General features: G+C 37.6%; 1 protein-coding gene across 3 annotated transcripts in view; it reads left to right on the top strand.

Moving 5' to 3' along the window:
• ACYP2 (acylphosphatase 2) overlaps window positions 1-23,749 on the top strand; it is a 52,323-nt gene that overhangs the window by 28,020 nt on the left and 554 nt on the right. Inside the window, exons 4-6 of one of the 3 annotated variants that reach the window (XR_007766178.1) lie at window positions 17,926-18,178; window positions 19,374-19,440; window positions 21,928-22,056. Coding sequence is in view for 1 of the 3 variants with exons in the window: in XM_050893786.1 (XP_050749743.1) it covers window positions 17,926-18,040 (115 nt within the window). In the remaining 2 variants the exon portion in view is untranslated. Of the gene's footprint in view, window positions 1-17,925; window positions 18,889-19,373; window positions 19,441-21,927; window positions 22,057-23,749 lie in introns of those variants that run through there. The other 2 variants (XR_007766177.1, XM_050893786.1) reach the window with 2 other exon arrangements.

Raw genomic sequence — 23,749 nt, forward strand, 5'->3', positions numbered from 1 at the left:
AGGGACCAATGATGCTGTCCAACTGATGCTGCCTTGACTGCTTTACAATTTAGAATTACAAGGCAGAATGCTTAAAGTACTCCTGAGGTGCCAGTCTGGCAGCATTAGAGGTGCCCTGAACCCAGCCTTACAAGGATGTAATTGAAACCAGATGTGAATGCTGGGGAGAGAAGTGAGAACTTCATCATGGCAATCTTAAGCTAAAGAAGGTATTTCTAGCAATACTCTTGCTTCCAGGTACAGCTGAAACTCTGTGACTGCAACTATTGTGCAGAAATATCTTCCTGTAAAAGGAAGTATTTCTAGGATTTCAGTTCTAAAACATTAAAAGGCTTTTTTGGTGCCTAATTCCACTTGGTAGCTCAAAATACTTTTGAACTTCTATAAAATAGAAATTGCTTGGTTTGGGGATTTTTTAGTGGTTTACTTAAGTTTTATTTTTTGACTAGAGATTCCTGGAGGGTGTATGGTAGAATGTGGTCTTCGAAGTTATGCTTCATTTGTTTTGTGTTATTTATAGGGCTTAATATCAGTTGAAGAGACAACTTCACACACTGCGTCACCATTCCCAGGCAATGAACTGAACAGGGCCATTAATATTACTCTAGCTGACTGATACCAGCCCTGTTAAACTGCTAACCACTGCTGTGCTGAGAGCTCTTTCTAACCTATGGGGTGAATGTAGAGTCACTTGGGCCATGTTCCCTGGATACTGCTGATAAAAAAAGCTATTAAATGTATATTGTTTTAACATAAATTTGTCTCATACCTATTAAGTGGCAAATGTACATAAAGTAATAATTAATGAAAAATAATTTGCTTTAAAAAAATCTTTTTATCAGCTGGAATGATTTGTATCCTCTAGCCAGCATCTGTCATGCAACAGTTTCATTATTTGAAAGAATTTTGCCATAAGGGAAGTGTTTTGCATTCCTTAGCAAACACAGTCTCTTCCAGAATTCACTGAGGTACCCTGAAGAACAGTAAATAATAAGTAATTGCTTGGGAGTTGGAATTTTCTTTAAAACTGGATTTACTTTAAAAACATATCAGGAGAGAGTGCAATTTGAATGTTACATAGTAACATCATAGAACAGATTTAGGTATTCTTTATCACATTTTACACAAAAATCCCTGGTTTTAAGAGCATGTTACTTGGGAGCAACATACAAAGTGATTTCTGCAGAAGCACTTGAGTGATTCTGTTTATATATGTCCTTACTTGAAAGTGTACCTAGTTCGTTCTTTCTCTTGCTTCCACATTTGAGCATATGGATCAAAGTGAAGGCTCGTTCATCTTCACCTGTCACTTGATCTTCCATCATACACTGGAGATGTTGTCTCAGGTTTTACCCCTGATGTGAGACTTTACTGTGCCGCCTTTATTCCTGCCATCTACAAACTACCCAGCAACCAGGTAACCTCATCAGGAGGTTTAAGGTGGTGTCCTCGTTCTCCATAGACTTTTCTGCCAATGTTCATGCAGACTGTGGTCCTTTTGAGCATAATGGTGAAGACCAGAGGATGTGAATGCTGTTGTGTTGCAGAGTGCTGCTGTAATATGTTCCTTCTGTCTTTAACTGTGTATATTTAGGCATGCAATTACTGTTCATACTTGCTTGCTATATCTTTGCCACCTTTAATTCTGCTTAAAACAACTTCTTGTTTTTCCTCTGTCCTTTTTGCTGATGAGTAGTTCTCTCTTCTGTCTTAAGTACCAATAGTTCATAAGGGAAACATTGTGCCAGCTGCATCTTCGATGCACTAGCAAGGGCCTGCCATTTTTGACTGTCAGAACTTGCTTGTGGAGCTAATGGCAAGCAATGTAAGTTAGAGCTGTGTTCACAGTGCTCGAGTTGTGCAACAGAGCGCGTATGCAGCAAGGTAGCCTTGATTTGTGAGAGTAACAGTAATAAAGAGATGGAGGAAAAACTGCAGGGACAAAAAGATTTTTCCATGTATAAATGAATTGGAAAGCTACCCATTATTCTGAATTAAGTGCTCTTTGCATCCCCCTTAGCATCTATGTCTATGTTTGGGTCTGGTGTCCAGCCAGGTTTCTATCAGAATTGTGTGGCTGTTCTATTTAAATATAGCAACTTTGAACTGTTTATGGTTTATGTTAAAACTACAGCTATGTAACCATTTTCATCCCATGTGCTCATAGTAAATGTAATTGTATTAAAACTATATGTAGAGATCAAGGCCTGAATTGTTTATGCATAGCTTTCTGTTCTGGTAATTTGTTCTCCTTAGGGTTCTCCCTGTTACATTTTTTAACTGTATTTTTTCTTAACCTTGTAAGTAAGGGTTGTGTATATGTTTAGGTAAAAGAAAAAGTTTTTATTGTCTTCCAAGTGCCCTGTTGCTTCAGGGTTTTGTCTGTTTCCTCATTGGTGTTTGCTGGTCATACCAGTGGTGTATCAATTGTGTATCTGGGAAAAATGCATGACACTGTTTTTTTCCTAATAAAAATCAATGTTTTGCATTTTGTGAGAGGTAAGAAGCTGTCATCCCTTTATCCAGTTCTTGGATGCCATCCAACCCTTTGGATACATCAGTGCTGTGGGTTTTGGAGAGAATCTGTTCTAGCAATTTGGAGTGATCTTTCTCTGTCTTCAGATACAGTGAAGGAGCAGTAGACAGGCCCAGCACTGTAACTCAAATTTGAATGTATGGAGAGGAGGCTAAGGTTTTTTCTCAGACATCAATTACAATTTGATTAGTTGGGCAGGGTTTTTTGGCTTTGTTTTTGTCATTTTGCTGCTGCTGTAAGAGCCAGGCAAAGCAGTAGATATTAATATTTAATTAAATATTCTGAATCTCAACTGTAATCACATTGTTTTTTGTCTGGATTAAAAAGGGTGTTGCCTCTTCATACTGGATTTCTTTGTCTAAGAAGCTAAATCCAGATTTCATAAACTAATATACTTAATTCTTTCTGTTGAGATATGCTTACCAGTTGTTTAGGTATATTTGTAATGGATCTGGCTCTTGGGTTAAAAATTTTTATAAGTGAATATCCTGAACAGGAAACCATTTAAGTGGGTGGTTAGCTTTTGTAGACCTTCACTGAACTGATTCTTAACATACCTTGAAGATGAAGCACTGTTAACAGCTGAAATAAGAAATGGACCCTTCACTATTAATTTGGGGGCTTTGTCTTCCAGTTTTGGAAAGCTAAGTCATGAAAAATGTCCAACAATTAAAACAAAAATGGTGTGGAAATAGTTATTTTAAAGCTGACGTGGAGTTTTATCTGTTTGGGGGGATAAAAAAATTGAGAAAACGTGGTAGTATTTTTCTACATACTGTATCAGAACATATGGATAAATAAGCAAAATTGCATAAAGGAGTAAAGGTGGTTTCTATCCTTAAAGCAAAGGAGAATGAAAGAACAGAATGATTTGTACTATAGTAGTAGAAGATCTGTCAATACTTGAATTATGAACTCTTGTTTCCATTATTTAAGTAAACCAAAAAATATGTAGACAAGACTGTAACATCCTGTATTAAGTTTAAAGCCAAAACGGATGTACTGTTTTAATTAAATATCCTTTTTGCTGCTTTGTATTAGAGAACAACTTTTTACTTAAGAGATATGGTTTTTTACTTGCAGGCACCTTCATAACTCTTAACAGCTCTTATACTTGAAATGTTATATTTGTCGTGTAACAAAGGAACAGGAGAGCCAAGTTAAATGTGGGAACTTTTAACTTGCAATACAGTGTTGTTGCTTTATTGATGCTACACAGTATACACTGAGAATTTCATAGAAGTGCAGGAGAGTTAGACATATGTTTTACTTTAATGAAAGTTCTGTGGCTAAATTCCCTGCATTGCAATGAAAACTGAATCAACTATGTACTGGATTGTTTATGGCATTATATGTGTTTAATTCTTAGAATCGGCGTTACAAGTATTCACTGTCTAATGAATTGCTAGCAGAAGTTGTTGGTGACTGGATTTTGACATCTATTGACTTCTCAGTACCAGGATTTCCAGTCTCCTGGAGTTCTTTGGTGTTCCTAAAGAATTTAGCATGTGGTTTGGTATGTGTGTCCAAGAGGAAATGTGCTCTGGTGATTAAGATAGCATTGGTATTCCAGAGTTTGAGGTATGCTTTATCTGACCTGATCTTTGAAAATGCAGGTCTTTTGAATTGGAAACCTACATATATCTGAGAATATATTCTCTCTAAAAGTGTCATGGTAAGGATCTAGCTCTTTATATATTCTTGTCTGCACTATGTATAATGCAGGTTTTGCCCCATGTAGGATTATCTGTTCCTCTATTTACACAGTACTAGCAGTTGTGCTACTTCAGACATCTTTGCATATGTGGTTTCTAATGAGAATTCTCATAGAATACTAAGCTACTAATTTCTCCAAATACAGGAGAACAATTCAGCATGATGTCAGAAATGAAACTCTTACTTTGCACTTCTTGTATTTCTGTAATATGTTGAACAAAATGGCAATCGCGCCTGCTTGTTGGAGGTGTAAAGGATGAAATTCTGATTCTGTGCCATTGGAAAGACTTCTGCTGACTTCTGCAGGGTGAGAATTTCGCACCATTGGGCTCTTCCTGTGGAGAGTGCTCTGGCATGGTCATCTGCCTTCACTGAAAGCAGAATTGCTCCGAAAGGAGTGGCAAGTAGTAAAAAGATGAGGAAGAGTGCATTATCTTATCTAGTATGGGAGGAGTAGCAGAGGACTTTTACAGAGGTGAAGTTATTCCCAAGTTATGTACTGAGGGAAGGAAGGTGGGTATTGGTGGTGGGGATGCAACCTGTAAGGTTAGGAGAAATGGTGAAATTAAGTGTTTGTTTAAGACTTATTCAGTTGTAATTCATTCTGCTTATGTGTGCCTGTCCAGGCAGCGTTCACTTATACCATCACAAACTACATCTTTTCATAGAACCACTGCATTGTTCAGTGTCCAGGAAAAGCTTGTTCAGAGGAGACAGTGGGCTTTGTGCAGTAAAAGGACTTGTAGCTTCTGGTCATGCCTTCTGTTTTCACCAGCCTTATCAGTGAATAAGAGAGGAAGAAAAGAAGGGTGATCAAATAAAACCATTAAACACTGCTCTGAAAGGTGGGGATTTCTCTGCTTCTGCCATAGATTTCCACCATGGTGCCAGTCAAGTAATTTAGACTAGGCTTTTCATATGTGATGTCGTTTTTCTCCTTTTACTGGTACCCAGTTTGAGACCCTGGAATGTGACTTGCAGAAGTGCTGTGCACTGAGCTCCTTCCTGATCTCAGTTTACATCTGTTTGGTGGTGAAATTTGTCATAGCTATTATTAAAAATCAGGCCTTGCTTATCTCAGAATGGGCATTTGAATTCCTGAAGGCTTTTCTTGTCTTTATCTGGAGGCAAATCTGTGGTCTAGCCACCCTTTGCATCCTGAATTTCATTGCAGCTGGTGTAATGTAAAGTTCATATTTAACTGATGTGATTTGTATAGTGTTTGGGCTATTTTTTCTGGACAACAAGGAAGCTGGAGCATGCTCTTGTTTTTCTAAAGTGTATGATGACATGAACTGTTCTGACATTAATTTTGAGAAATTATTATTTTAGAACAGCTCCCCCTAATCATACACTGCTAACATTTGTAAGCTTGTATAACCCTTCCTCCTAAATTATTAGTTTTGTGGTTTTGCTTCTAAGGTCTTGGTGTTGCAAAAAAGGAAAACATCTTTTATTCTCTATGCACTTATAAATGGCCAAACAGACCTTCATGAGCAAATTCAAAGAGCATGAGTGTGTGCTTTTTGAGAGGTTTTATTCTAGGAAACCTGCCAGTCTTCAATGCCAGCATTTCAACTCTCTGCCTTTGGAAATCTTTGTCACTGGAAGCACCAAGTATCTGAAAGTTTGTTTTGAAAGGAGTTCTTTGAAATGAGCTATTTTAAATACTTTAGTTATTTCTTCACTTTAAGAAAGTAGTGACTTTGGACTGTAGTCCTGAATCCCTTCTTAATATGCTTGTTAGCACAGTTTAGTCAGGAATGTTATAGTTAACAAGGAAAGGGCCAAAACCTTGCACATAGGTGATCACCACACCGTGACGGTCACAGGAAACACTCTGAGTTGGGAAAGACATAATGGAGCTGAGCATCTGTGACTATACCAGTGAATTATCCCAGTTCTGTGAATTCTGTTGGAAAGCCCTTTCTGTGGGGTGCATGCCAGCTTTGTAATGGAAGAGAAAATGTGTTTCAAAGTGGTGAGCCATGACTAGCCTGGTAGCATTTGCTACTCATCCTTTCTTGCATTAGTGAAGCACTGGCAATTAGCTACAAAACCTAGGTTTGTCAAGCATAACATTAATGAAATATTTGTACATAACAAATTTCAGTAGAACTAGCTGCTAGTGAAATTACTGGTTTTCTAGGATTTTTTTTATAGTTAGTTCACATTACAAAACCTATGTAGTCCCTGCAGCAGTCTACAGTGTGAAAGTGATCGCAAACAGATCTGTCTGTTCAAACTGTCCAGGCAGAATAAAATTTCAAAGAGGGGGAAGGGAAAGAAACAAACAGCATAAATTACAGAAAACAAATGAGATGTTTGATACTTTTTGACAGCCCCTAAAGCTTGAGGGAAAGATGAAAAAGTGGGAGGACTTACAGGTTTAGGAACATATTTATACTTTGCCAGTAATTCTGTTCTTACCAGGCATTTCACAAAATACCAAAACCTGTTGTATATTAAGAAATTACAACATATTACTCTACTGTTATAATCTACCTTTGTGAGAGACAGTAGTTATGTGGCAAGGTGACATTGCCTGAGCAATGCTCTTGCAAAATCTCATAGTTCATATGCTTAATTATATACACAAAAAAGCAGAGAGCTGATTTTGCCTAACTCTTACTGCTTATTTAAAAAAAAAAATCTTAGTGTTTCATTATTAAAGCATACATTCTTAGCTCATTGCCCATAGTTCTTCTGAAAATGTGTTTTTAAACAATTAAATGAAAACCAAACAGGTTTATTTGGATTGGAAAATACTAGAGAAACTCAGATTTAGCTAGGTGTTACCAATGTCAAAGGAATATGAAGTTATCCTAAAAAGGGATCAGTATGTTTTCTGAAATGGAAATACTTTGCAGTGGAGAATATTGCCCAGGTCACTGCACATTTAGTGAGTCAGAGAAGTGTTTCCTGGGCCTGTTAATGGGTTGACCCAAAACACCTTTTTTCCAGACTTGCCTCCTGATGCACACTTCTGCTCTGGCAGCTTACATCATGTGAAGCATAAGTGACAAAATTAAAATTGGGATTGTGCAAGGCAAGATGCTTGTTAAGATAACAATGCCTATTTGGAGGGAGTACTTGAAAATAGTATGGGCCAATCATCTTCCAAACATGGTTTCCTTGGTTTAGGCCTTTTTTAGATGTTTTTTTCTTGTAAGTGGTTGTAGATATTTGTTTAAATTTTGTAAAAACAGAGGTCAAGTCTATCTTGCTGTCCTCATTAGAAGTGTTACTGTTGACTTGAGTAGAAAGAAGATGCTGCCTTCAGTAGAATTCTGCTTTTTTATTCTAGTTCTTGAAGTCTGAAGCTCTCGATAACAAAAAAAGTACTGCTAAAGGATAGATTCTAATGAGTCAGCAGGAAGATATCCAAAACTAATGGAAAGTTTAAGAAGAAAAATCAAGCCTATTATCATAATAATAAAAAAAAAATCAGTAAATCTGCTGGTTTGCTTTCTGTAAGTGGTAACTTTAAGTAGTATGTACCATAGTTGCCTTCAGAAGGTGATAGTTCAGGATTTCCAGTCTGGGTTTATTTTTGTAGGAAAAAAGTGTTGTTTTTTTTTTTCTAGAAAGAAATCTCTGTTTCTTGATTCATTTTATCACTGTTGCAAATAGGAAAGTTTTTTAGAGAAATAGTCTGAAAATCAGGTTTAATAAAAATAGTACAGCACAGGAACCACAGCTTAGCAAAGAACATGTATCAGATCTTATTTCAATAAATATTAAAAGCCTTGTTTAAAAGAACAATTTTTTTATACAAAGAAGCATTGAACCAAAAATGTGTTCATGCTCTCATAGCTTCCTTAAATAGCTTGGAGCTTTGACGTTGAGTGTGTTTATTTCTAAGTGAGTATATTCATAATGACAGTTTATAGACCACAGGAATGGACTTTGCTATAGGCGTGCTTGCAGCACTGTTGCAGCTCACATGAAATAGGTCTTTTTTTTTCTATTGAGCTTTTCATGATATTAATAGAAAGTATAAAGCCTAACAATTAGAGATGTTACAAAGCTGACTTGAATAATGTAGACATAGGAAATCAGGTAGCTTACAGTTGAGAGTTACTTTTATTATCTCGTATTCAAAATCTCGGCTGATATAGCCAAGATGCTTCCTATCAGAGTGGTTTGGGATCATGACTTGAAAGGCTTCTTTAGATGATATATTTAATACCTACCTGCAAAGATAGCCTATGTCATCTCATGGACTTAAAACCAAAGTGCCCACAAGTGAAATGATAAATTTATGGAACTTATAAAGCCAGTAGAGAAAAACAATCTTTGTATTAGGTCTTTCAGGAACGGTATTTTTAATGTATATGAAATCATAAGAAAAGCGTCATAAAGAAGTAGTATGTTAAAGAAAATTTTCTTACTGTAAATGAAATACAACTCTTTGGGATGTGACAATGTGGAAAGATGTAGTCACTTCCATAAGGTATGTGTGCCCTTCCTTAAGGGACAGCATGCCAGAGGCTTGGCACATCTCATTTTTGTGCCTCTGCTGCCTTAGGCTGTTTGCTGTGTGTGGAGATTTACCTGAAGGCAGATGAGACAGGCTGGATGTTGGGAAGCATATGACTGTTTTTAAATACAAGATCTATTTCTGTTGTTTATGGAAACAATAAATAATACATATCAACAAATCCTAGTTCTTGGTAACAAATCTAATCAATTGCAAAGGGGATTTTATTTCCAGGGAATATTATATATACATCTTGTATACCAGGGGTACAATGTTACCTTCCTTGTAAACATACCATGCTGGGTTCACCTCAAGAGTGTGTTCTGGTGTGCTGGAAACAACAAATAGCTCTTGTTGAATAAACAATGTAATAGCTGTAACATATCCTTATGTTAATCTTTTGCTTCCTTCTTATTGTAGCTATATTCATAATGCGGAAAAACTACAGCATTATGGAAGTAAGTCTTGATAAAGCCCAAATTTTCTCATCGTGTAAAATTTAACCAGACTATTAGCTAGTACAATCTACTCGGTGTTTTTCTGAACGGTAGTGCTTTAATATAACATTGTTAAAACATTTTCCTGATCTTTTAATTCACATACTAAAATGTCTACTATTTTATATCACAGTTGCTTTAAAAAAGCTCCTTGAGATTGCAGGTTAAAAAGATGGGTGTAGCTGCTTCCTTTGATAATGTGCAATTTAAATTACCAAATTAAATCACGTAGTGTAAAGTCAGTGGAAAAAATGGAGCTGAGCTAGCTGAATGCTTAATAAGAAAACTTCAAAACACTTTCACAAGCTATAGATACAAAGAAAAAAATTCTCAGTTGTTACATATTTTTCTGTCAAGAGCATCCACTTCTTTAGGGGCTAGACACCATATGTGTCACAGTTATTTTTTCCTTAAAGGTAAATTGTAAGTCCCAGCATACATTAATCAGTTAGCCTAATAGTAAGAAGAAAACGTATGTGAAATGCCAACATATCCAAAGTAAGTATTTCAGTTTAAAATTGTTTTGGCTGAGATTTTTGTGATAATCTGAGGCGTGGGTTTTGTTTTTACTGTAAAAATGGGCAGGCAGATGTTTTGTGCGTATGAAAGCAATTGTATGCGCACTTAAGCATAAGGAGCAGCTGGATGACCAACTACCTAACCTGTGCTCACATGTGGATGCTTATATCAGGTACTTTGATCAAAACAGTCACTCTTGCATGTTTCGAAGAGAGTCAACCTGAAGTATTCAAACAGTGGTATTCTAGGGAAAGGTAAATTTGTGCACAGTCACTGCAACACTGGAAATACTAAATACCCTCACTCAGACTTGCTCAGCGCTCTAAAACATAATGCGTTAAAAATGGTGATGCTTCCCTTTTAAGATCTCAATTTTTTTAAATTGGAAAGGGACAGTTTGCAACTTCTCAGAGAGTCGTCTTGTTTTTTAGTCTTTTAGCTATCCTAAGTACTTGTTAAGGGAGAATTTTGAGGAAAATAGCAAGAATCCCAGTGGTGCTTAAAGGAATTCACCGTGTTTTGGTCTGGCATTATTTTTAGTTCTTGCATAATAAATTAATCTGTATTTTTCTGTGTAAATATATCTTCTGAGAATTACATAGAGGATACAGCAAGTGTGGTAATGTGGGGGTTGGTCCTCATATGGCTTTTATGTATGTCTGCCTTGCTGAACCTCATTACCAGGGAACAGAAAAGCGTTGTATTTCAAATTCTTGATTGCATTTGTTATCTGCAGTTTTCTATCTTATTTGAATGCTTTCCTGGACTGTGGATGCATGTTGGTTTGATATGAATTCTCCAACTGGATGGCTGTAACTGGGCTCACTCGACTGTAGTGGCTGTTTTACCAGGCTGTATAATGAAATGGATTTTAAGTAAAACTGAATTGGTCAAAGTGTGATGACTCATTATGGTCTTCCAATAGGGTTGCTTTGAAATGGCCAAGGTAAAGGTTTAATTAACATTTTTAGGTATACAATTGATGGTCAGAGGCAATAGTACTTTACTCTTTGTTCAACTCTATAATACAGCTATTTGTTTTAAATACAGTTTATGTGGGTGATGGGTGCTAATCAGTTTCTAAGCATTAGAACTAGCTTGCTTTTCCAGAAGCCTGAATTGGTACACTAACAGCAACAGTTCCTCCTCATTTAAGCTTCCTGTGGCCTTAGACTTAATAGATGTGGAATGAGCAATAACTTTCAGTTGCATTCGGTGCAACGGAGCGGGGTTAGCCAAAATTCCTAGTCTGCCTTGTGAGCCAAATTGTACCCTGTAGAGGCAGACATATTACAAGGAAAAAATACAATAGGCCTTTTTGCTGCTTCTGGCTTTCTGGTATGTTTACTGCTTCGGGAAGATAGGACACAAGCTTAACAGGAAATACTCTTTTGTCTTGTACTTTCTGTAGGTCAGTGTGGACATAAAAAGCTGTTTTGAGTTACTGAAATGGCTGAATTTGGGTTTACTTTTCATTTACTGCTTTACTCTTCTTTCTTGGAACAAATTTCTGCAACATTGCTTAGTGTTTTCCAATAAGACCTATGAAAGAAGCCAAATGTGACTTGCCTAACATGGTTTAAACAAAGAGGTATTCTGATAACTTTTTAATAAAAATACACTTCTTATGATCCCATGTTTAAGTAAATTATTAAATTCTACTTGAAGTTTACCAAAATTATTAATAGGAAAATCCACAACAGGTCTTTGCATTGTATACAAGAAAAAACAACTTCAGACTGGGTTTCAATCATTCTGGGATAACTCCTCCTCTTTAAGAGGTGAAGACATTTAATATAGATCAGATGTGAATAACAAAGTAAATTTGAGGTACATAGAGTCAAATTCGGTGCTAATGCAAACTAGTAGTGATCATTTTTACATTACAAAAAATCTTGCTGATAACATACACAATGTGATGAACGCTAACATACAAGTCATTTTTCTCAGGTTTATATATAGAAATGTGACACCAAAATATGTATTTGAAGCTTATTCTGTATTGTCACACAGTATCTTTAATATATCGGGTTCTGCTAAGTGCCCTTGCTGTTGACATTACTTTCAAATAGTACCTCGAAGCAAAGCTCATCATGTATCCTCTAGAGAAATGCTGGCCTTGAGTGCAGCAGAGTTTGACAGAAAAGGAAGAAATATAAACAAATTAACAACATTCATCTGACAGCTGTGTTTAAAAATACGAAGTCAAACACTAGTTTTGATGAAATATCTCTTTCTTCTTTTTCTAAAACAGTTACAGAACTTCTGCTAAATATCCAATGGGCCAAGAAATTCCTGTTGTCGGGATGCCTAGAGCAGCTAGTGAACAGGCAGCAGCAGCAGTGCAGTCTTCCCCACGCCTACAGGCTCCAGCTCTATTCTGGGGCACTGTGCCTACGCCTGAGCAGGTTGCTTCATTTCTAGCCCACCCACTTCTTGGCCTGTATCCTTAGACTACTGATGGCTTTCTCTTTTTTTTTTTTTGTTTTAATCCTCCAAAGTAACCTGTCATTTGGCTTTGATTTGGTGGACTGTGGTGGGGTCAAATGTGCTAAGATTCCCCTCCCTTGCGCTTTGCCTTGTTCTCCCTCTACTGCTTCCCCCTCCCTTTTGCAGATATGTATATGCAAAAGGCATGGGCATGCAATTAAGTGCAGACACTTGATCCTGACCTAGTGTGGGCTGCTGTCAGCAGTGGTTTTGGTGGTGTATCAGGCAGCCGGCACAACAGTCTAAAAACCACCTGATACCCTTTGCCTCGGGGGGTGCAGCAGTTTCCATGGCAGCACAGAGAGGCCCCTTGAGCAGAGCTCTAGAGGCAGCAGCTTTCCAGGTCAGGTGGCTTCAGGTTTTTACCTCAAGCTAGAGCCTAGTTTTGAGAGCTAAAAAAAATACAAGGACCAGAGGATGAAGGCCAGTAAGAGCAAGTTGACTGTACATATTGCTTGAGTCCTCTTGACTGTATCTTGCACCAAAATATTAGTAACTCTTCCCGGGATTCTCCCCAGGATCCCTTGTGTCTCTTCAGAACCTGTTTTCTCCACCTTACTAAGGCGTTGATTGCTTTTGCTGAAGTTAAAATGCTAAATGTGTTTTTTTTCAGGCCATGCTATGATTCAAATCATGTCAAACAAAACTATTTTCCAACACTTCTGTTACCAAGGTTTTTATTCTTCCTGCTAGTTTTTTTCACAACAAACACTGAATGCTATAAATTCTGTTTCCAGATTCCTGTTTTACTATTAGGCTCCTGCGGCAGGAGCAGAGGTGTATGGACAATGGAATGGCTCTACAGTAAGCTGTGAGATGTCTTTACTATACAGGCTACTACAGGCTTTACCTAGATGTGAATTTCAGATTTATAAAAACAAAGGTTTTAAGTAAAATGTTCATAGCCCTTAAGATTGTAGAGAAAAGCTTTGAAAATCATGGCTAAAGTTCTTCCCAAAAGCTCAGAAGCCAGACAGCAATGAAAAAGAATTCTGCATTTCTTCTGCAAACATTTAAATATCAGGATTTATGAAAACTTGACAGTACTGTTTCAGAATACAACAACATTTTGGAGGTATTTTATAAATATTTGCAATCCTAGTCTATATGCTGTCACAGATGTAAATACAATCTTCAAAAAGCAACATTCTCTCCAGTATTTTATCCTAAACAAAGGGAAATAAAGTGTAAACAAGCCAGTGCCTTTATTTTCTCTCCCTCTAAATAAAAGCACACATTTTTCTTGTTCCACTGTAAGTGACACTGGTTGAGGTGAAGAGAAACAAACATATTCCTAAACTGTGCCTAGCTCACCAAGTATTAATGCTGTAGGTCCTTCTCAGGTCCATTTCTAGCGCTATTGACTGTAAATTGCTCCAGTCTCAGGATAAAGTAGTTTGGCTTTTTGCATACAGTAAACGAACTATTGCAGAAGCATCCTATACATATCAGTGGCTTGATACAGTCTAGCACAGGAAAAATGCATTGTTCATTTACGGGCTTGTTTGGCATGCCTGCTGTGTAAAGGTGCAGGAAGGCCTGTCTATTCCTGCATCGGAGTTACTTTTTCCTTATCAAAGCAGGAAAATATTTCAGTTGGAGAATAGTGCCAACCAAGCCATTTATTTTAGAGAAATCTGTTTTATAGCATAGATTTCAGTTTAAATAAAATACTTTAATAAAAAAGAAAATAAACGTTACTCAGGGAAATCATAAAGTTACTCTACTGCCTGTAGTATTCAAAGTGTTTTTCAGGGCTGTGCTAGTATTATCTTGTGTTACAGAGGTGAGGCTCCTTAAATAACGTTTCCAGAGAACTCTCCAGATTTGACCTGGTCAGGCTTCACTCTGACAAGTTAACAGGTAGGCACGTGTGCCTCAGCTTGCCAGACAGATGCCCGCTTGGAATACTGTACACAGCCAGGCTGTTTCCGCAAGAACCTAAATTGGGACGCTGCAAACCCAGCTCTTTAGATGTCGTTTTCCAATAATATGTTGAATGGAAAGAGCCCGGTTGCCTCGGTAACAAGCCAGGGTCACTTAGCTAGGTTGGTTTTTAGTTAATGAAATAAAAGAATGATGGATCCAATTCTTTTAAACTCCTAGGAGTAAGCCACGGTGAATATGAGGATAGAGAAAGTGTGTGTTTAAGTTGGGCTGGGAAGCTGTTTCAGGCAGGCTGGTGTAACCAGGTGGAGAAAGTAAAATCCAGAATGGTGAGAAAATCGGTGTGCTCCGAGTGGCTTCAGTAACAATGCATGGAGTGTCAGATGTGCTTGGGAATGTTGTTTAGGTTTGTTTTGAGGTATTTTTGCGAGCAGCCCTGCCCTGATGTAGCAGTTCGGGTGCATGGGGCCCGGCTGCAGGAGGATGTCGGGGGGTGAGGGGTGGTTATGGGCTGTGAGGCTGTGGAGGAGCTTCCAGAAGGAGGTGGGCGGCCCACACTGGCAACAGCCAATCGTCAGGTGCCGCCTGTCTGAATGAGCCAATCGGTTGGCTGTTCTCAACCCTGTGGCAGAGGGCGGGAGGAGGGGGGGCGGCGCTAGGAGTGCTGCACACCCTGAGGAGAGACCCTAGGGTGCTGGCCTGCCCGGCTTCTCCCCCGGACAGGGAGGTTGTATAACTCATAAATCTGGGATTAAAGTGTGTCTGAGTTGATCTAGTCCCCGCACTGCCAGTTTGGTTTTGAACAGTGAGATCGGAGCATGGCCAAGAGTGGTTGCATGGACATATGCGGTACCTGAGAAATAAAACACGGTAGGAAATGGCTATTTGGAGATTAGCTCTTGTTCCAGACTCATTGAAGTAGTGTAGCTTTAGAAATATATCCTTTAAAATTGAAGAGTAAGCTATATACTGTTGTGTTGCAAGCTAAAGGAATGTCCTTGTTTGATTCGGACATGATCCACGTGGCAAGCGAGGTGGAGGCTGTCTTTCTCACTCCTGAAGAGAAGTGGGTAGCAGTGGTGAGTTTTAAAATGGATGCTATAAATGACAAGCTAAAACTCCAAATGCTAGTAATTGCAGCTAATCTCTTGCACACATTGGGTGATCTGGAATTCGTGGCACATGTGAAAGAAAATCAAGAAGGCCAAGTGAAGCAAGAGGAGGATACAGAACCTTTTCTTAACTCAGGTCTATTGATCTGGTTACTAATGAAAGTTAAAACCATTTAAAAAAGCGCTACCCTTACCAAAGATATTGGAGATTACCTTTTCTGCTCTGTAGGTAAATGAGGAAACAACTATAACTGCGTACTACTTTTAGCAAGGTTTCCTGCTTTCTTAGCTTGCAAAAAATGTGCTGCTTCATAGTGTTGAGTGAATGGTCTGTCGCTTGAGCAAAGTGAGGGAAGATCAATGAAGAAAGTCCTACTGCAAAGTATTAGGGCTCAGTTCTTCATTGAGATGCTATAGTCATGCAAATCCCAGGTAGGGAGCACTTCTGTAACACTTCCCTCCCTACCTCCTGCATTAAATAAGGAATAAAATATATGCATCCTATAAAGAGTTTCCATGGAGCTGGATTGTTTTAATTGGATTTTCATAATTTGTGCTTTATCCTTATTCATGTGAGAGTATATGGAGCTGACAAAGAATAAAGCTTGCTCTGTGCAAAGTTTGCAGAGTTACTTTGTTCATGCAGTGGAATTTGGGAATTGGAAGCAGCCATGGATGAATTTTGGTCATATATAAGGTTGTGAAGGCTGCACAAGGAATATATTTCTTTGTTTTGTCCAGGATAAGCTCACCTCTAAAATGAGAAGAAAAAAGAAAATAGTCTGTTCACTTGTGGATATCACATTAGTTGTCTAAAAATAGTACAGATTATTTTAAGTAATTCAAATACATGTTCTTTTTTCCTCACTCAAGGACATCCAACTATATTAGAGACTTTTCTGCTAGATAAACAAGGGGCTTTTCAGATTTGTCAAAATGTGGAGCAAAATGGACTCGTCTATTACTAGGCTTTTTTCTTTCTCTTGAAATATCTGGTCTGCCTTTAGGGCTGCAGCGCAGAGTGGAAAGCTGGGTTCTCCTGTTTCACTCATGTACTCCTATTCCTGTGTTACACTCCTTACTGGAAAGGCTTCATCTAAAACAGATAAGAAGGGAGGTTGTTCACAACATGAAGCAAAGAACAAGAGGTGTGAAGATGTGTAAACATCTGACAGAAATATTTATTAATTTTAATTGCTGTATACTAAATTAAGGCTTGTCACACTTTGAACATGAGATACTAATATCTGGTTTGTGTTTTCTAGGCAGTCTTTCCATATAAAGCCTCTGTTTTAGTGGTCAAATAGGAAGGAGCTCACGGAGCTTTTTGGCACTGCAAGTCTATAATCCACTAAGTATGCTCCTAGGGTTATATTTCAAAATTACATTTGTAGGACATACCTGCTTTCTTAAGAAAGTATTAAGGATATATATTTCTTCATAATCAATAAACTGTGCATGGAGTTTCAAGAATGAGGTTAGTTGCTTAGATCCTGATACATGAATACAGATTTTGAAAAAAAAAAAAAAATCTTGTCACAGGGTCTCTAACAAGATACATTTCTATACCTCAGGTGTGTTTTATTTACTGGCTCAAGATAAGCAACCTCTATGCATGATTCTCATTATAAAGACATGAAAATTAAGTCTCGCTGCAAGAACATTGCATTTTATAATGCTCAGTGTGGTTTTTCAATGGGTTAACATAACTGTTAATAAGACAACTTTTATGGTCTTCAAATTTGAATGAATAATGATATGTTTTCTAATACTAATCAGTTATATATCTATACCAGTTTATGCATCATTAAAGTTATAAAAAGTATTTGTGTGGAAATATATTTCTCCTTAAATATGGTATACTAAAATACTTTCTCTTTCCTATTTCTGAGACTTCAGTTCAACAGAAAATACTGAGAAAGTATTTTTTGTAAGCAAACCACTCTGTAAGCAGTGTGGTCTGCCGCACTTCAAGTGTTTGTGTACCTCCTTTCATCATACAATAGTTTATCACTACTGTGAATTAGCGAATTGCTGCAGGATATGACTATAGTGGGGGTGTGTGTAGGAGCAGCCATTGCACTGTCAGCCTCCAGCCTCGATTACCTTATGGTAATTTGCGTTCAGTACTACTTTCTAGTGTGCTGTGGAAGGCAAGTGCCAGCATAACTAAAGATTGGATCGTAATGCAAATACATGCAAAATCGCCTCTTAAGAATGCCTGTATGAAATCTAGTATTTATTATTGCAGTTTAGTATTGCTTTGTAACATCATTTTGATTTTTGTTTGCTTTATGTCTCTTTGCTGGTTTTAAACTTACTCATTTTCATTTCAGTTTCCATCTTTTAGTTGTCAGAAAAGGGTCAACTGGCTGTTACAATTCTTTCTTCATAATATTTTTTCAATCAGAATGGTTTTTAGGTCCTTGCTAAAAGTATAGTGTTGAATCTGCAAAGCTAATAGATATCTATTTTAATGCTATTAATAAACACTTAAAAGGGATTACTTAAGTAAATCTGCTTTAGCGTTTAGTCAGATGTGTTTTTATGTAATATTCTGTAATACTCTTTGAAATATTGACACCTTTTTAATAGGGTTTTTTTGCTTTTAAAAGAGAAAGGGAGGGAAAACAGAAAAGAACTAAACATATTCTTTATATGCTAACTCTCTCATTTTTCTTGCAGGAAATCCTGGCTGAGTAAAGTTGGAAGTCCAAGTTCTCGCATAGATCGAACAAATTTTTCCAATGAAAAGGAGATTTCCAAGCTTGACTTCTCAGGATTTAGCACTAGATACTAATAGAAGAAAACATCGCTAAGCACAAAACTGTGACGTTTCTGCTGCGTGATATTTTCTGTGCCTCCATAAAACGTCACGAGAGCATTTGGATGCTTTCTTATACTAGAGATAAATATAAATGGTCCCTGTTCATATGAAGTAAGAATTCTTAGTTGTTGTATTAGACATTTTACATCGTGAATGTCAATAGCTAGTATCTAAAATGCCAATATCTAATTTATTGCATCTTGAAAGCTAGATAAATGGTTAAGTGTCAGTGATTATTTGCGCACTATTAGCCTTGTTATATATAACCATGTGGCACCTGATCTTTACACTGTGATTCATATTTTAGATGCAAAATAATAAATTTATGTTCTACTGTTTGTAACCTCCCCAGAAACACTTAACTGCAGAGCTGGAACACTGAGAGATCTATTGTAACAGCTCTGTATTCTAGATCATGTTGTTTGTGATAATTAGTTAAGATATAGTGGTAATTTAAAATAAATGTATGTTGCATTGAACTAAGATTATCTAACCAGCTCTGGTTTAAAAATATCTATGATAATGCAGATAAGTCTTGGAACAAGATGATGAAATGTGTGGCCTCTCACCCGTTTTTCCTTGTCTACCTACAGCTTACACCCATACTGACTATAAAGGATGTTTTGATCTTTTTGCTTTTTTGATGTTCTTACTAAAATGGAAGACTCCAGTTATTTTCCTTACGGATGTGTATTTGCTCCTTAGTTAAGAATGTATGTTGGAACCTGATTCAACATGATGTGCCCACGTACTTCGTATCAAGTACATGAAAGGTCCTGAGAAACTTGAGTTATGTGCTTGCAATAAATATTGGATAAGTCTTTGCAGCATTGGATCTAATTCTCATATACAGTGCTCTTTTCACAGGCACCAAGGAGTCTGTCAGGGCTGGAACAGACCTATATCCTCACTTCTAAAGTACTTCTGTGTCAGGGCTAGTACATACTGGAAGACTTTGGTTAGATCTCTCATATATCCAAGCAGGCACCTGTGTGATCTGGCAGTACTCTCAGTTAATCAAGATTGGTGCGCTCATGCTATGATGGAGGCTCATGCTGTAAGTCCCTGTGAGAAGTGTGTAGTACATAAAGCACAGTAATACTGCAGTAACGTGGTCACATGGCCTTGGGTTGGCTCGGAGCATGGGCAGAGCCTGCTGTTGTCTGCCTGGGCTGTATCCTCTAAGATGCCCTTCATGAGGATACTTAAGCTGGTATTTCTACTAGCTGGTCTGTACCTCTTCTAAGGGTAGGTAGGGTCAATTTAGGCAACATCATCAAATTTGCATTTCTTTTTTTGATTTCAGGAAAGGACATTTCATAACTTAAGCATTGAGCTTTTTCGTCTGTGCAGAACAAGGTGTGCATAGAAAGGTATTTCTACTGACTACTGGATTTATCTTTACTGGGCCTTTGTGCATTAAGCAGTAAAATCTCCTTTCTAGAATTTGCTGGAGTTAGTTATAAATTGTTAGAGTTGAAACCGCACTTGACTTCTGTGATTATACACAAGCATCCTTTGTTGAAGTCATTGTCAATAACTCTTGTTCAACTCCAATGGTAAATGGCAAAGTTCAAGGGTAGTGGTAGCTCAATAGCTGTTACATCCTCTCTGGAAATTGTATCCTGCTGAACAGAAGTAGTTTACATTTTCCTTGAAGCTACCTGGCAGAAGATACTGCCTCAGTCAAAGGCATTGCCAGCCAAGTTCCTTTGCTCGTATTTTGAGCAACAATGATAGAGGAAGACAGAAAACAAATGGGACATTAGATACGCAGGAAGAGGAGTCAAAGATGAAATTGTTTTGATGTGTTGGCATGGGCGGAGGTGGATGCTCACAAGGACTCAGTAATTTTACCCTGACTCCACTAGAAATGCAAGGCTTGATGAGGGGGAAGCAGCCATTTAAAGTTCTCACTTTTGGGGGGAGAAAATGTGTAGGTAGAGAACTTTGAGAAAGTTGAAAGATGAAGAAATCTGTATGTAATGTTCTCACATACTGAAAACCAAAACAATATTTGAAGTCCTGATATGAGCACTACACCAAGGATTTTAGAATGCTTTTCCTAACCAAGAAGTATTTTGGCAGAAGTTATTTCTAAAGTTATTTCTAATATGGTATTAAGCAAATATAATTCCTGTAATCTGTGGCCTATATACTGTAGGCCAGATCTCTTGTTGAGTCTGTGTCGCAAGGGGTTTTTTTTCTATATTTGTGCGGTAACACACAGCCTCTGCTTTTGTGCTTGTTTTGAGCCTGATGAAAAGGTTGATTCTGGAATACATCTATAACTTTCCTCTTTGTTTGTGAGTCAACAATACTGACGTTTTCTGTTTTCAACATCCACTTCCCTCACATCAGTGACATGACAAGAGGCAAAAAAATACATGGAAGTTCTCTAGTGAGTTTAGCTCTGTTTTTGACATTGTTCAAACTAAAATACATGTATTTTGTGTTGTGCCACAATGTGTTTAACAGTTTTCTAGCGGTGCTAAATAAATTGCACATTGTATGCATTTCATTCTTAGGGAAGTTAAGGGTTTGCTGAGCAAAGAAGCATTACAGGTGTGTCAATGTTTCCTAGAAACCCTGGGCAGGGTTTTCAGAGGAAGAGGAAAAGGGAATAGATATCACATTCCATACCTTCAAAGTTTTGGGAAGTCTTATAGCCAGTTGTACTTCTGGAGTATACCCATGTAGAGTTTTCAGAAGTGAATGGAGTTCCAAGGGGCAAAAGGATCTCTTCCATTATGCTTCCTCATTCTAGCTGAAGGTGGAGGCCCAAGATGGTGATAAGGGTAATAATAATATATAACATGGAAAAAAAGTATGTCCCTGTGAATTTAGGGGTTACTGAGGCCAAACCCCATCTGTTATCAAGCTGAGGAATTAATACTTGACTTAGTGCTGCTGGCATCCTGGTGCATGGCCATGGGGAAATGCCTTTACAGACATTTTAGGCTCTTTTCTACATTGCATTGAAATCAAACTTTAATGCATCATATCTGTTCTTAACTGTTGTTGTACAGCCATGTTTTATTCATGCAAATGCCTGCAGTACAGTTAGGATCCTGTATTTGTTGAGGCATATAGCCAGCTTGAAAAGTAACTTGGTTTATGCACAGGGAAATGCTTGATTTGCACAAAGTGGCATCTGCCTTACTTGTGGGTAAGTACAGGCTTGTACGACTCTTGCCTAGGTGATCATCAGCAACAAGCAAATAATCCTGCATCTCCTCGGGGATATGCTGCATGCAAAATGGAGGTTTGTACTGACTGCAAGAAAGAGAATAGATTGAAGTTTGTAAGCAGCTTACATGAGATGGTGTTGTCAAAAGCACGTTGAAAAGAAGTAGTCTAGAAGACAGTGTGTCATTGTTGCTCTCCTGAAAAGGCTATTATAAGTGAACAGATACCAGTTTGTTTTTTATAACTTGGGTGACTTTTTCCAAGAGATATTCGAAGGCTGCTCAAAGTAACTTCTGTTCTCTGTCTGAAAGATCCTTCAGATCAAGGCAGGATGCGGTCCTGCAGTCCAAGCAGGTCAAGGTTTAATGGTGAGCCTGTGATGTGGCAGGAGATAGTGGTAACTTCCATCTGTCAGCTTCGTGGGTAGGCTAGTGAGGCTGGCCTATGTGCTAGTGAATTCAGGGGTTCCGAAGCTGGATGAAGAGCTTGTCAGAGGGATTGAATGAGTCTGGGCAAGATACCTTCACATTTTGGGAGACAGGAGCCCTCTGTAGAATTTGGTTGCTTGGAAGTATTTTTCCGTGCTGTAAGTTGCGTGTTGCTGTGTTACTGCAACTAATGAAGTGTTGTCTTGCTCTGCATGCATTAATCTTATTTTATTTAATCCTCAGATTCTGTTAAAGTATCATGAGTCCAAAATCATCCAATTTGTGGAAATACAGTGTGTGCAGAACATCAGAGCAGTATCTCTAGATTTAATGAAAACATCATTGATTTTGAGGAGCCAAAGAATTCCAATGGTAAGATAGAAAAAAGGCAAGAACAGTTGGCTAATTAGACGTCAAAACTAAGTTAACACCTTTTTCCTTGTCTACTACATACTAATATCACTCAGTTATAACTGTAGATAGCCTTTAATTTTATTTTGACTTATTTTTTAAAAACGCAATGCAGCAAGAATGAATGATGTGTAGGCCAGCTCCATTCTTGCTGTAAGTGGAAATAGTTTCCACCTATCCAAAAAGGGTTGAGACTTCTGAAAGTCTGTTCCTGCTATTTCCAAGTTATTTGTGAATTCTGGACAAGGCTGACTTTCTTGAGGGAAAATTTTGTGCCTGACTTGTATTCTGCCATAATTTAAGAAAATTCACATCATTAAACCTTAAGACCAGGCATGTTAATTAAAATTGGAGCTTAACTCCTAAATGGCCAGGCAATTTCAAAAAATTTATGGGTTTGTTTATAATTGATTAAGGAATAAAAAAATTAAATCTTCCCTAAGCAGTGAACAGAATGAGAGCATTCTGCCTCATCAGGAATGATGTAATCTTGTATTATACTATTTACTCTCAATACTTACAATGTTGTAATGCAGAATAGGAATGTTCTGCTATACCTGCTCATTCTTGAGCCTTCATATAGAGAAAAGCGTGATGGTATCTCCTGCCATACTTTCTCTTACGTGACACCGATCTGTCACTCTTTATTTTCTTGATATTCTCTGGAGCTGCCTTTCTTGGCTTGCTTTCTTCTTAGAGAACTGTATGCATGTTTGCTGCTGGAATCCTCTTACTAGACGTAATGAACTGGATTAGTCAGGAGAGCCTACTGATTAATGCATAGCTACATACTACTACCTGCTGAAAGTACTCTAATTTGAAGGGAACGCTGTAATGAAGGATGAAGGCAAAAATTGGTGTATGCTATAATTTTGTTTAAAAAGTCTGTTTATACAATGGCAATACTGTAAATTGGAATTTCTGGAGTATTGTTCGTTCTTCAAGGCTCCTCACAGTATCTTGTGTAGTGGGTATAAGTAGTAGTATTAAAGAGTCAGAAGTTATTTCTGCATCAAAACCAAAACACATTGCACAGACTTAAAATAACTACGCTTGCCCCAGTTAACTTGATATTAGTACTGACATAACTGAATAAGAAATACTGAAATGGAAGATCAGAGGAGGAGAAACCTCACTTCTGATTGAAAGGACTGCAGAAATGGATTGAAAGGTTTTACTAGTCAAAATTCAAGAATGGTTTAAGTAATGATGAGGGTACTAACTGTCTTCCACAATTAGGTGATCTGACTATAACAGTTAATATATGTACAAATATAAATATATAAAAATCTTTTCTGATGAATCGCTTCATAAATCAGTTGTGAAATGTAATTGTCTTTATCAGAAGTAGCAGCATGAAGAATTACACTCTAAACAAGCATTAATGGAGGAGTAAGAGAAGTTTGGGCCAATATCATCAGAGAAGAGATCTGCTGTTTGAAAAGGCAGTGTAGGCTCTCTTGCAGCTGTACAAATAAATTCTTGGTGTTAGCTAACGCCCATGATTACTTGATTTTAGAAATAGGACAGTCTTGTAACAATTCTTCCTGCATTTGAGTTGTTCCTGAATGTGGACAGTAGGCTGTAAGCTATGTTTTTGATTCACAGACATTTGATCAGTATCAAGAAGTAAATTTTGTCTATCATAACCATG

This window comes from Gymnogyps californianus, chromosome 3 (assembly GCF_018139145.2).
Source record: "Gymnogyps californianus isolate 813 chromosome 3, ASM1813914v2, whole genome shotgun sequence".
Lineage (NCBI taxonomy): Eukaryota > Metazoa > Chordata > Aves > Accipitriformes > Cathartidae > Gymnogyps > Gymnogyps californianus.